At 51.1% G+C, this 12,572-nt stretch overlaps 4 protein-coding genes across 4 annotated transcripts; 2 read left to right on the forward strand and 2 right to left on the reverse strand.

Moving 5' to 3' along the window:
* The first annotated feature begins 2,382 nt into the window (after positions 1-2,382).
* BP01DRAFT_359834 (uncharacterized protein) lies at positions 2,383-3,234 on the forward strand. Its single transcript, XM_025575772.1, has one exon. The coding sequence runs from the start codon at positions 2,594-2,596 to the stop codon at positions 2,804-2,806; it is 213 nt and encodes a 70-aa protein (XP_025428020.1). The 5' UTR covers positions 2,383-2,593; the 3' UTR covers positions 2,807-3,234.
* Positions 3,235-3,722: 488 nt separating this feature from the next.
* Positions 3,723-7,017, reverse strand: BP01DRAFT_347767 (vacuolar protein sorting protein DigA). The gene is made up of 3 exons (XM_025573704.1): positions 6,685-7,017; positions 4,007-6,602; positions 3,723-3,951 (listed from the first exon to the last, which is right to left on the reverse strand). Exons 1-3 carry the CDS (start codon positions 6,899-6,901, stop codon positions 3,867-3,869), a joined length of 2,898 nt encoding a protein of 965 aa, XP_025428021.1. The 5' UTR covers positions 6,902-7,017; the 3' UTR covers positions 3,723-3,866.
* Positions 7,018-7,383: 366 nt separating this feature from the next.
* BP01DRAFT_143678 (ubiquitin C-terminal hydrolase family protein) lies at positions 7,384-10,246 on the reverse strand. The gene is made up of 5 exons (XM_025570580.1): positions 9,943-10,246; positions 9,771-9,860; positions 9,331-9,705; positions 8,644-9,268; positions 7,384-8,586 (listed from the first exon to the last, which is right to left on the reverse strand). Exons 1-5 carry the CDS (start codon positions 10,012-10,014, stop codon positions 7,445-7,447), a joined length of 2,304 nt encoding a protein of 767 aa, XP_025428022.1. The 5' UTR covers positions 10,015-10,246; the 3' UTR covers positions 7,384-7,444.
* Positions 10,247-10,438: 192 nt separating this feature from the next.
* On the forward strand, positions 10,439-12,495 carry BP01DRAFT_359837 (mitochondrial 54S ribosomal protein uL5m). The gene is made up of 3 exons (XM_025575773.1): positions 10,439-11,063; positions 11,205-11,894; positions 12,069-12,495. Exons 1-3 carry the CDS (start codon positions 10,813-10,815, stop codon positions 12,190-12,192), a joined length of 1,065 nt encoding a protein of 354 aa, XP_025428023.1. The 5' UTR covers positions 10,439-10,812; the 3' UTR covers positions 12,193-12,495.
* The last annotated feature ends 77 nt before the right edge of the window (positions 12,496-12,572 follow it).

Here is a 12,572-nt window from a genome sequence, read left to right on the forward strand (position 1 = left end):
GGGGAGGGCCTGGACGATCATCGACGATCGGGTCGCGGATGTATGGGGAAAGTGACCGATGGCATAATTTCGAGAAGCCCAAGATGACTGGCTAATTTGCGCCTATTGAATCTCAACTTGTGCAGAATTACGGAATATACTGAGATACTTTAGTATGGACCATGAGGAGAGCGCTGAGAGGGTCATGTGCGTGCCTGACCTTTATAGTGTTTACATTGTACTCTGTACAGTGAGTGAGCAAGCATTCAACAGCGGTAGACGTTGATCCTGTTTGTTTACCGCGCGGGATTTTAAGTGTTTCTGATTGTCGTTATCGGTCAATCTGTCTGGCTGTTACAGAATTCTTTTGCGGGGATGTCTGAGGATAATAGGTGGCTTACGTCTCCAACTCCATGCAGGTGGATGAAAACAACCAGCTTGGATGCATTCGTGGTCGACCTGCCGCTGTTGTCGCCCCGTGGCTGGCATGTTTCTGGGGCTTGCATCTGGTGGTGTTCTGGCGGTGTGACCGCTTGACCGCTTCCTGTTGAGAGGGTTTTTTTCTTTTTTTTTTTTTTTTGTATTGCTAAGGTTTGGTCCTTGCAGCCTGAACTACGGAGTACACTTGACTGACTGATTGATCATGCAAGCAGAAAGTGTCTATGCTCTAACTTACTACGTGGAAGCTTTCTGACTAACGACGACTAACAACGGTGGATTTTCCCCACGATTAGCAGGTCGAGATAGCGAGAGGGACTTTTTGATCTCTGCCCGCCTGCCAGGTGGCTGATTTTCACGGGTATCACGCGATTCCCCGGCAGGGAACCACACCACCCTTACCATAGCAGCATGGCTAGTCAGGATTATCAGGATCCATCCTCTGTTCTCTCTCGATCTTCCTTTTCGCAAGTCACCTGGCACTGCGCCCCCCTCCATAGAGTTTCTCATCCATGGGACAGGAAGTGGACACGATACACCTGGCGGGATCCCAGACTCGGTCGATAAACCGGACTTGGGCTGAACCTTGGATGGTCTTATCAGCGATTAGTTACGGGGATCAACAGCCGAGCTGATAGCTGCGAATGAGAGGATTGCTGGTGATAGCTGCGTGAAACGGAGGACGATAAGATGGTGGTTTCTCCTTGTTGGTCTGACGATCGATTATAAGTGATTTGATTCATTGATTGGGCCACTGAATTGGGGACCATACACAGTAACTGCAACTCGAGAAACACTCCGGCCGTAGCGTTCACTTCCCGTTGCTTGTCAACTTGATTGATTATCAGCAATCGATCAACCCACCATGCCAGTGGATAGATGTGCGGTGGCTACCTACATATTTCCGAGCTCAGCCGTAAAGGACGTACTATCAGAACTCAGAAAGAAGCACGCGACCGGCCAGTTGGGTGATGAGTGCGAGTGAGGATCATCGATTGAATGCAACTCCAACTAAATCATCTACGGAGACGGTTTTTACCCCGCACGATCTGCAGTGGTTGTTGATTGGTCTGGTTTGGTTTCTCCCCGCAAGGATACCGACACCAACTGGTTGAATCCTTTCTACTCGCCATCTAGAAAACCCCAACAACTTTACAAGAGGTTGGCTTCCCCAATTATGAGGCCCTGACCCAGCCCATTTACAGTTTACAGATAATCATCGGCTAGTCAATTGATGCTTTGAGAGAATTGTAAACTACGGAGTACTCGCGTCGAGTTCCTCAACCTTGGAGTTCGTATTCCCCTCACGGACCATGCAATTGTTCTCTCTCTCTCTGTGTGTGTGCCCGCATGCATGATATGTTATTTGTACTGTAACGTTGAACATGGCACAGACAAAACAAGCTGAATGACGAAACAATCCGCTGCATCAGTGAAGGGGGAAGCCGAAAGGGCGAGGAGAAACATGAAGAATCGAATCGAAAAAGAAACCCCTACCGTATCTCCCTCTCTCTCTCCTCCTTCTGCTTCAGCTGCAAGGCGCATTGGGAATCATCCCAGGTTCTGTGAGACATGGTGGCAGCTGCAGTATATCCTCCACAAGACTCATTATTCCCAACCCAATGGACCGATCCAGTTGGCTCAGGGATTAGTGAGCTTGTCAAATGGTTCAATCGTTTCTGGTTGTTTGACATTGAATGTAGATGTAGGGTTCAACAATGTGTATAATTTACAAACTGCTACTCTTGAGTTTGGTTCCCGCATTGATTCAATGAGTTTTGACGCGGCGACTAATTGATCAAGGCCTGACTAATTGATCAAGGCCTCTCTCTCTCTCTCTCTCTCTCTCTCTCGTTGTCTGAGTCTCCCTAACTGGCGGTGTTTCCATCAAAATTAACAGATCTGATTGGGAAAGCCGTTATAGCAGCCACAACCCTCAGGCAGCAATATCCCCCCTAGTATCAACTCATCGTCAACAACACCTCAAAGCTCTACCTCAACACCTATAAATACGAATCAGCACACTACTTCTCACCACAATCTAGCCCTTCCATATCCCCTCTACCTGAAACACCACCTCCTCTCCCTCCCTCTCTCCATCCTCACCGCCCACCAACAACAAATCCACCACAATCAAGGGGGAGGGGGGGAAGGGAAGTGGAAAGTCGGCGCTTGGATGCAGCCCCAAACATCTGCACATCTGGCCTGTTGTTTGCTGCTGCTGCTGCTGCAGTGCAGGGATCCTCCTCTCTGCAGCCACAACCAACAGAAAAGCCCTCTGTCTCGCACCCTCCCCACCCCCATCGGAAAAAGCGTTTTGCACTGCATTTACTTGCGACAGCCCCGTGCGTGCACGGACTTCTTGATGGAGAAAGTACCGGTACTGTAACTAGTGAGGGAGTATAGTGCTGTGGTTATATAAGGAGTAGGTACCTAGTTCTGGATCTTTGGGGGGTGGGGGAGGTGGTTTAGTCATTCCCTGCATATGTTTGTACAGTTGTACAACCAACTGAATTGAACTCGTGGCTCGACTTGGAACAGGCAAATACTGTACACTGCAGTACTTATTCCTGGTAACTAGATAGACAAGTACGGTAGGTCACTGGTTGTTACAGAGCAAAAGGAGAAGAATTCAAGGATCCCCGAGTGCAAAACATCATGCAGCGGATGATCCAACAACATGCAAAACTCTGTAGAAGGTACAGAGTACGTTATATGTTATACATACTAGATTCAGGCTTTGGCTTCATGCGAGGAATAACTTGGGAAGGAGATGAACTGTATACGCCTGCCTGCCTGCCTGCCTGTCTTCCTGCGCACTTGGATATATCATACATACATCTCGCTGGATTTTTTTTGTTTGCATGGCAGAGCATAACATGGCACACATATCTTGACTCACTTGCTTGATTCATCTGTTACTAGTAGGTAGGCTGTTGGTGCTGCGGCCAGTACGCTGGGGATGCACCAGATTTCCAGGTTTTAGATCGGGGTTCTGCGAGCGGCTTGTGCATGTTAGGTACTTCAATGGCAAGGAGATCAGAGTTTTGGTCAGTTTTGGCTTTACCCTGAGGAAGGGTGCATTCAAGGGGGTGGGGTTGTAATTTTTCGTACTCAGCTTCCAGCTGCCATGGCAAAAGAAGACTGGTTGGGCTCAGGTGCGAACACGCGATGATAGCTGTTGGTGGAGAAGCCCTCAGCAGAGAGCCGATATGGGTGACTAGTAGCTGACTAGGTGGCCTATGGACTGTCGTTCATCGCGTAACTTGCTCATAAGCATACCTTACTAAGTTTGATGTATGTATATATGTTCTCAACCATGCTTGCCACTGGATTATACAAGAACATTCAATGAATTGCTCGACGCTGATAATGCACTCCCCATTATTCCTGTCACGCATGCCCTCAAAACCGAACTCATAACGTCTTTACCAAAAAAAAGTCTTCCACTACAATGCCCAATCATCTACCCCTTCGGAGCCTTCAATGAATGGCCGGTCGATTTGCTTAATTGCATGGTCGCCGCAGAGGATGCTGTTCATTCTCGTTAGTGACACTGCTAGACTCCTAAGGGGGGGTTGAAACGTACCAGGCGTCCGCAATCAGCCCATCGAGCTCACGCACCACTTCCTCCCGTCGCGCCGCACTAAGAGTTCCCTTGTTGAGCTGTGCTTGCAGGTCCCGAATATACTTCTTCTTGCCTCCCGCGCCCTCAAGCACCTCCTTACCCAAGCAGTCGCTGTGGAAAGCATGCTGACACGGAAAGACAAAGAATTGTCGGCTGAGCACGGGCAACGAGCAGAGCCAGCATTTCTCTCCAGGTTCCACAATGGCATAGCGCGTGTCGAGCGCCGCAATCTCCGTGCGGATCTGCCGGGCCGTGTGTGCTGAGTTGTCCATCTCCTGCCGCAAGGCGTCGATGTGTCGGGAATACTCTTCGAGCGCACTGCAGATCTCGTCTTTGAAATCGTCAATGACGACAAAGTCCGGGAAGAACGGAATGAGGTCTTCGATGCGGAGCAACTCGCACCGGCGGAGGAATTCAATCGCGTCCTTAATCCCCTTGCCCGGCTGTTGGATCGTCTTCTCCGCAACAAGCAGCCAGAGCTTCTTTCGGAGCTTTTCGTTACTATCCGGTCGGTCGGCCACGATCGCTGCCAGCTCGATGTCATCATGCTGTAGAGCCAGCTCCACAGCTTGCAGATATTGTCCCATGGCGCTGTAGATGTGTACACACGATTGAACGCGCTGGTGCTGGATGCAGAGACGCAAAGCAAAGTCGGCATCATACGGCGGGGGCGACGACTGCTGTGATTGCAGATAGGTGAGAAGCCCTGCCTCAGACGTTGAGGCACTGGAGGCATGAATGGATATCAGGGTGTTGTGGACGGCGGCAGACGGGTTAGGATGATTGACGATGATGAAGTTGAGGTATCGCACGGCCTGGTTCTGCCCCAATGGAACATTCACAGTCTTGTTGTAATTGAGTAAAGCCGGTATCAGCCGCTCGGGCTCCAAGTTTGTCTGTCGCATCAAAATGTCGACCAGTCCAGCAGCAGCGTGTGTCATGAGAACGCTGCTATATTTGTAGAACACATCGGGGTCGCTTTGCCGTTGCAATACATTGAGGGCTTCCGTCCATTTCTCCCGTAAGATCCAGTACGAAAGAACGTAGTTATAGTCATTGACGGCTGTAGCGAAGAAGAGTAGCTCCTCTTCACGACCGTGGCTGCTGATAATATTGTATGCCGTTTCCTTGTCCAGATCGGACCGGTACCGAGTGACAAAATCCTGGAACTCAGCTCGGACAATGCCAAGCTCATCTTTGACTTCCTCAGTGCTGGTTCCCTCAGCTAGTTCCGCTCGAGTAGCAATGTTGTCGTCGAGAGAATTCAACTTGTTCATGAAGACCTCGACCAGCCAGCTTGCAACCATGATGCGCTGCATGGACGAAGACTTCTTGTACGTCGAGAGCTGAGACAATAAATACTTGCGCAGCGCGTCATGCTCTCCGCGGTTGATCAGTGTCAGGCAGACCTCTTCGAATCCTTTGCTGCTCCTACCCCAGACGGCGGCCGCCTCAAGAAAACGGCCTTTGTCTGCCAAGAAATCACCGGAAGCCGTGGCGACGACGTCTTTCTGAGCCCCTGTGCGAGCGTACTGCAGAGCTTGATCAAACATTTGTTTCTGTAGGTAAACCTTCCAAACATCCCTATCCTCGTCTTCAACGGCAATTTCGTAAATCTCGCGGCTAGTGAACAGCCAATAAGTATGCTGTGTCACGTCCGTCAGAAGACCCAGCGCACTCTGCCCCGGCTCCAACACGGCCTCATCAAAAACGATCTCCTCACTCATGCGGTTCACAGCGACAATTCTGCCTTCCACGAGGGCAAAGATGTGCCACGGTGACATCGTCACGGCGGAGATGGGATCCTGAATGAGCTTCTTACCGCCTCGCGCGGATTCACTCGCTGGGAAAACAGATCGCGGAAGCATGCTGGCGCTTTCAAATGGCTTGTTGAGCTTCTCAGGCGCATATGGAAGTGGTCCATGGAACACACCCTGAGAACTGAGCCACGAAAATTCCTTATCGGTCACACCCCCCGTAGTCTGCGCGTCCGTGAGGATTGGCGAGATTGCCAGCATCGACGGGGCAGCGCCGGAGGGCTTTTGAATTTCATGGGTTACGGGCGCTTCGCGTTGGAAGAGATCGGCGTATATTGGGCTACCACCTTCTCGTCCGTATCTCCCGGTGCGCCCCAAGAAGCTTAGTAGCTTGCCGTGAGTTGCGATAAGCACCCGTCTCAGCTCCGGCTTCGCTGGGATCACCTCCGCCCACAGACCCGTCACCGGCGAACCCTCCAGGGACCTGTAGACGGCGTGCGCATACCTCTCTTCGCGCCGATAGAATTCGCTCGACGGCTCAATGTAAGCCTCCCAGACCTGCCCATCCGTAGTTCCCAGCAGAATTTCCCTCGTCGAAGCTGTTGGATGCGATGGATTCCACGCAATACTCTCGATTGAAACACCTTTCAGTCGCGATAAAGGTCTAGGTTGTCGTGATTGAGTGTGCAGGTAATAGTTCTCGCCGAGGGTGGTTGTGATGATGAGATGAGATGCGGAGGGATCAAGGAACATTCGCCGTATCACACCGATTTCCGATGACTTCTTGGGAAGGTCAATATCTAAATGCAGGACCCAATCAGCATTGCGCGGAAGAGGTTGAGCAGCGGTGCTTGCTCCTTATGGCGGGGGAACTCGACTGACCATCAATATCCTCCGGGGTATCCAGGTCAATACGGAGGATTCGCCCGGTGGACAAAGCTAGAATGAGCACATTGTTGGCTACCTGTGCGGCTACAAAGTCCGCTGCAAGAGGAAATTGAAGCTGAACATGCCGGACATCGAACATGGAAAGCGCAGAATCCCCAGCTTCCGTGAGGTTGCTGGGAGCAACATAGCCGCCTGACGTCTCCAGCGCCATGATGCGCCGATATTGACTATCCGGATTAGATCATACCGGAACCGCAATTGAGAAGCTTTGAGTCAAGCTGGGAAGACAATGTCAGTCGCCCCAAGCGCGAGTGGCCGATTATGACGAATTGGAGGAGGGAGTGGGGAAGTGAGAGAGGAGCTCCAAAGGGCGGTGGATGCCTGGGCAGATTCCCGCCTCGGCCTGAAACTGACAGAATATTGATTTGTTCCGGACGCCAGTCAACTAGTATTTCAGACAGTGAAAAACATAGGGATTCTGTAGTAATGATATTATTATTGAATTGCCTGTGCCTCGCCACATGCTATGCTACAGAGGCTGGGTTCCTACCAGTAGTTCGATGCTTTTGGTATACCGCTGTCTATTCTAACGCCGGCGCATCTCCAAACACAAGAGATTTCATAACCACATAAATCATGCATCATCACTGAATCTCAGTGACTTCATGCCTGGCGAACCATGCAACTTCGAATCCAGAGGCGACGTTGTACAACAAGAACAAAGACAATAGCAAGAAATACACCAACCACCATTTCACATTACTGTGCATTCGCGGTCCAATTTCCGTCCAATTTTCTCACGAGATTTGTCTTTGATCTTGTCTCGATATCGATCCGAGTCTCGAGTCCGTCTAGGGCTTCTATCCTTCCGCTCTGTAGGCGGCGGTGGAAGACGGTCGTGTGGAGCAAGCTCGTTCTCCGCTATCTCTTCGTCTTCGCCTTCGCTTTCTGCGAATCGGTCCCGGCTGAGCCGACCAGTGAACCGCGAGAAGCTGAAGCTGATTCTATTCTCACTGGCTTGACTCCCGGTGCGACTTCCCGGGGTGCTCCTTGTTGCTCTAGAACCGCGTCGAGAGAATGAGAACGAGTTCCTGCCTTCCTCGTCCCGCGGAGTTAACCTAGGTGAAGTCGATGGGTTAGACTGCATCTGAAGCCCGGGCTCAAAAGCTTCAGAGAAGGTCACGCTCTGCTTCCTTCCATTAGAGTCCACAGGGACAGGATCCGCGCCATCTGGGCTGGTGATCTCAAAACTGGGCCGAGCAGATCTGTTCCCCTCTATACCATCGATGATTGTATCATCCAGAGCCAGCGCTTGTAGCTTCCTGGGGATGCTGACGGCATCTAGCTCACCAGAGTCCCGAGATGTGTCAGACGATGGCGGCTTGTAGCCTAGATTGACTGCCGCCGCATCCTCATGAATCGGTAAGATCTGATAGAACAAAAGGTAGGGCGACTCGGTCTTGAGTGCTTGCTCAATGTCAATCAACGTAACCCGCTCAGCTGCTAAGTCATCAAAGCGCATCCAGTATTTTGGAGTGTCCGAGAAGGTGTCATCTTCCGATCCATGGGAGCTAGCTGGGGGTGCACCAGCACTGGTGCCCCTGACAATTGATATATAATGTCCTGAATCTACTGAGGTTCCCCGGTGGCACACCATCGCTTGCAGCGATAGCTTAAAATTCCCATAAATCGGGCCTTCTTCATTCATATTGTCATCCTTGATGAAATGGGGAAGCCCTATCTCCGTTGGAATGTCAACAAAGGTGTTCAGTCTGACTGCTTTGCCATTAGGCAGCATAGAATATCGTTTTAGGCACATGCCTAAGATTGGACGCTTAGAAGAGAAATGTGCGGCGACTTGGGCATCGCTAGTGGGCGTGTTGTCCGTATACCACGCTGTTCAGACCATTAGCGCGTGCCTTAGTGTCTTTTGGGACCGAGGACAACTCATACGTATCAGGCTGAAAAATTGCCACGCTGGCATCATGACTTCTTTGCGATAGGAACCCCTCCGCTGAGACGTAAGTACGCCGTCCTTGTCATCCCCGTTCTCTGTGTCTGGTACGAATCGTTCTTGAAGAATGCTGTTGCGACGGTAGGGAGGAGGATCAGACTCAATGACTTCTGTCAAGGAGTTCACTGGTGGGGTTTCGTCCCAACGGGGTGAAGGTGGCTGGCTGGAAGAGGGGGATAGCGGCGTGCCAACCTCTTCAACGTGGGTTGTGCAACCTTTAGAAAGAGAATCCAGAGATTTTGTTGAGCCTAATGTATGACGCCGCTCCATGTAGCGTTTCACCTCAATTCGATTGTTGAAATATGACTCCAAGCAGTCTTCCAGTGTGACTGTTTCGCCATCAACAGGCTCAGGGATAGCGACCTCCAACAATCGTTCATTGATAAATTTATGATCGCCACTCACGTCTTCCTTCCCTGTGTGGTAGATGTCCATTTTGAGTGTGAGAAGTGGAAGCTCAAGTTTTCCCGTGATGAATGTGAATGCCTCGGACGTGTCCTGTTGTCGTAGTCTGGCTGCATCCTCCCAACCGCATTCGGCGAGTGCATCTTGCAAGTGCTTGGTCTGCAGAGTACATCAGTCAGATTCCAATTGAAAAAGATGATAAAAAGACCGGGTAAGCTTACAAGATCAGTAGTAATAAGTTTTCCAGACCGGAGCATGTTGACCCAAAGCCTTAATAGAATGCAGAGTTTCCGACGAGACTCGTCGTTGAAGGATTTGTAGAGAATAGCCTCAAAACAATCCAGCCGGGCGAACATCGCAAATAGTAAAGCGTCCAGGTAGCAAGTCACCCCTTCGCGGTTTACTGCGCCGCGAAGCTTAGTGCTTGGCGTATAGCCTCTTATTATGCCCTCAATCGAATCCTCGAGGAGCAGCAGCAACTCAAAAGCCTTGTCCACATCGCCCTGCGCATGTTCAGACTGAATCGCATATACAAAGTGTTCCTCCTTCAGACCGGTAATACCAAGTCGCGCAACACGTTGCTCCAGGATTTTGATCTAATTGATTGTCAACGAGGATACCCCGCAATGACAACTGCGCGGCAAAATGTTTCCGTCCGCACCTTCTTTTGTTCCTCACTTGAGTCTGTAGAGGGAAGTTTATCTGATGAGAAAAGACCTCGGAAGTGAGGACGAGACAGCACATTCGACGTCTGAAGTTGTGAGCAATATCAGCTTCGAGTTGCGAAAGAGAGGGGAAGAGAATAAGAAGAAGCTGTCCAGAGATCGAATTACCTCGTCTTTAGCAGGCTTTCCATCTTTATTGTTTCGCTCACGCCTTGTGAGAAATTTGTGTATACCACTCATCTTCAATAGTACATCAATCCTAGCTAGATGGGGGAAGAATTGCGCAAGCGTGCAGAATGCGGAGTCGACGATAAACCGACATGTGGGGGGGGGGGGGGGATCTATATTGATCCTTGCTCAGGCTCCAGAGTTCCGATCGAGCATGGGAAGATAGCGCCTGGTTGAGTCATAACACAGATCAGATGGGTCAAATTAGGCGATGACCTTTGTTGTCCCAATCTATTTGTATGAGCATTGTGATCTTTGATGAACCCACATCCAAAACGTGTTGGGTAGCCAATTACTCGTACCTCGTAAGTCTTACGCTGAAAGAGAAGCCAGTGACATCACATGCGCCACCACCAATATTTCAAGAAAGACGGACAGTGAATGAGATTCAAGTGACGAGGCAAAGATGACTGAGATATGAACAAGTGAAAACAGACAAAAGATGCCCGTCAGAAGACCATAGCACCCGATCGACAATGAGATCTCCGGGTGGCCAGTTTCACCAAATAAGCTGCGATGCGATAAGCCAGTCTGAACCGTTGAGGGAGGCGAGGGAAAAGGCAAGCCGTGACCACATGTGGAGCCCGCCGGGAAAGACTGAGAATCTTTCGCCGCCTGATCTGTCAGGCAGAAGGGTATTTAGTCCATGATTTTAATTCAAGCCTGAGGCAAAAAGAAAACAGGAACCATGTCACATGATCAACTGTTTCCCCCCCGAAAGAGTCGATTGCATCTCCGGTGCGGGAAACAATTTTTGGGAATCCCAGTCTCGACTCCAATCTCCGCCAACAACACCTGCTGGACTTCCCGATGGCTGTCAGTGAGTCCTCCAGATACCTGACAAGGTCATTGTCCCGGGCGTTGGTGCCCTCTGCTCGCCCTGCGACCTTGTGCTGGCGCCGCAATGCCTCCGATCAAGCCTCGTCGAGATCTCCCTCCGCCGACCTCAGCGAATTGGAGTCTACAAGCATCTCCTCCACATCTACGGCCGAGGATGTTGTAAAATCTTACGATCCCGTCTCTAAGGCTAGAGGCCGCAAGACGAAATTACCTCGCAGTCGGTAGGTCTCTCTCTTCATCCGCCACACCTGGACCACTATTTCACGGGCAGCGCGCGAAATAGGCCCGCGACCCATACGATTACATGCTCCCACGATGATTGTCCGTAGTCCGTGACTGATTCACACTCTACTTCTCACCAGTTATCAATTCCGTTCTCCCAAATACTACCGTGGTCCGCTCCACCCTCACCAGCCGCCTCCACCCTCCGACCCTTCCTCCCGACTGTACGTTCCAGGCCCGTTTTCTCTTCCCCGAGTCGAGCAGACCTGGCAATCGACCGTCGCATCGGACATCCTCACCCTCCTCTATGTCCACAACCCTCCGGGCTTCAAGCCCCCCGTTAAGGCTCCCCGTCTCCGCGATTGGGACGACACCTCCCCCTACCACAAGAACCGAAACCTCCGTGGTCCCCGCGGTGGTGATGTTCTCCGCCTCCTCCGTAAACCTATCGACTTCAACAACATCCCCCATCTCGAGCGTATCACCATTCACAGCTACGTCAACATGGCGACAGAGAACTCGTCCTGGCTTCACGCCGCCGGTATTGCCGTGCAGGCCATCTCAAACGTGCGGGTGCAGACCTACAAGTCCAAGACCGGTGTCCCTAAATGGGGTATCGTCCCCGGCCGCGGCACCGTCGCTTGCAAGGCGGAGCTGCACGGTGAGAACATGCTGCACTTCTTCGGCAAGCTGGTCGATATCGTCTTGCCCCGCATCAAGGATTGGCAGGGTATCAAGGGAAGCAGTGGTGACAGCAGCGGTAACATCACCTTCGGTCTTGAGCCCGAGGCCGTCGCTCTGTTCCCGGAGATCGAGGTCAACTATGATATGTAAGTTGTTCCAAAGCCTTCTCTCTTTCTGCTTTTGAACGTACCGGGGAAGACAATGGATCCTATCTTTACTCCAGCTCCCTGGCAGTCCTACTCCCTCGACTGCAGCCCCCGGGTTTCCAGCGTTGCAACATGGTGCTGGTGGCTCGATCGCTAACATATTTGGAACGCCAGGTACCCTCCCAAGATGATTCCCGGTTGTCACATCACCATCCACACCTCGGCCAGAACGGATAAGGATGCCCGTCTTCTGCTTAGCGCCCTGGGCATGCCCTTCTACGGCAAGATCGTTGACTAAATTTCATAGCCACAGGAGAATGCCTCTGTGCGCCGGTATTAATCATTAACTACAACGGGCGAAATGGGCCCTCTCTTGCCAAGGAGTGACTCAAGGCCCCAATGTCGGTAACGGTTTTTCTCGCTTGGTGTTTCATCTTTCTTGCGTTTGGTTACTGCTGGCCGGCATTGAACATGGAACTTGGAGGAATGTATGTCTCTGGTGTTGTTTAGATTATCATGTGTAAAATACGCTTCCGATTTGTTTGTCCTTCGATTGTGTGTATCTTTCCCATTCACAAGCCGATATTACTGCATGCCATACACAAAGTAGGAAGATTATCCTCTTCTCAAGCGGGCATTACTCCCGTCCTCCCTCAAGAAGCACCTTTCAGCCTGGGC

The sequence above is a fragment of the Aspergillus saccharolyticus genome (genome assembly GCF_003184585.1).
Source record: "Aspergillus saccharolyticus JOP 1030-1 unplaced genomic scaffold BP01scaffold_39, whole genome shotgun sequence".
NCBI lineage: Eukaryota > Fungi > Ascomycota > Eurotiomycetes > Eurotiales > Aspergillaceae > Aspergillus > Aspergillus saccharolyticus.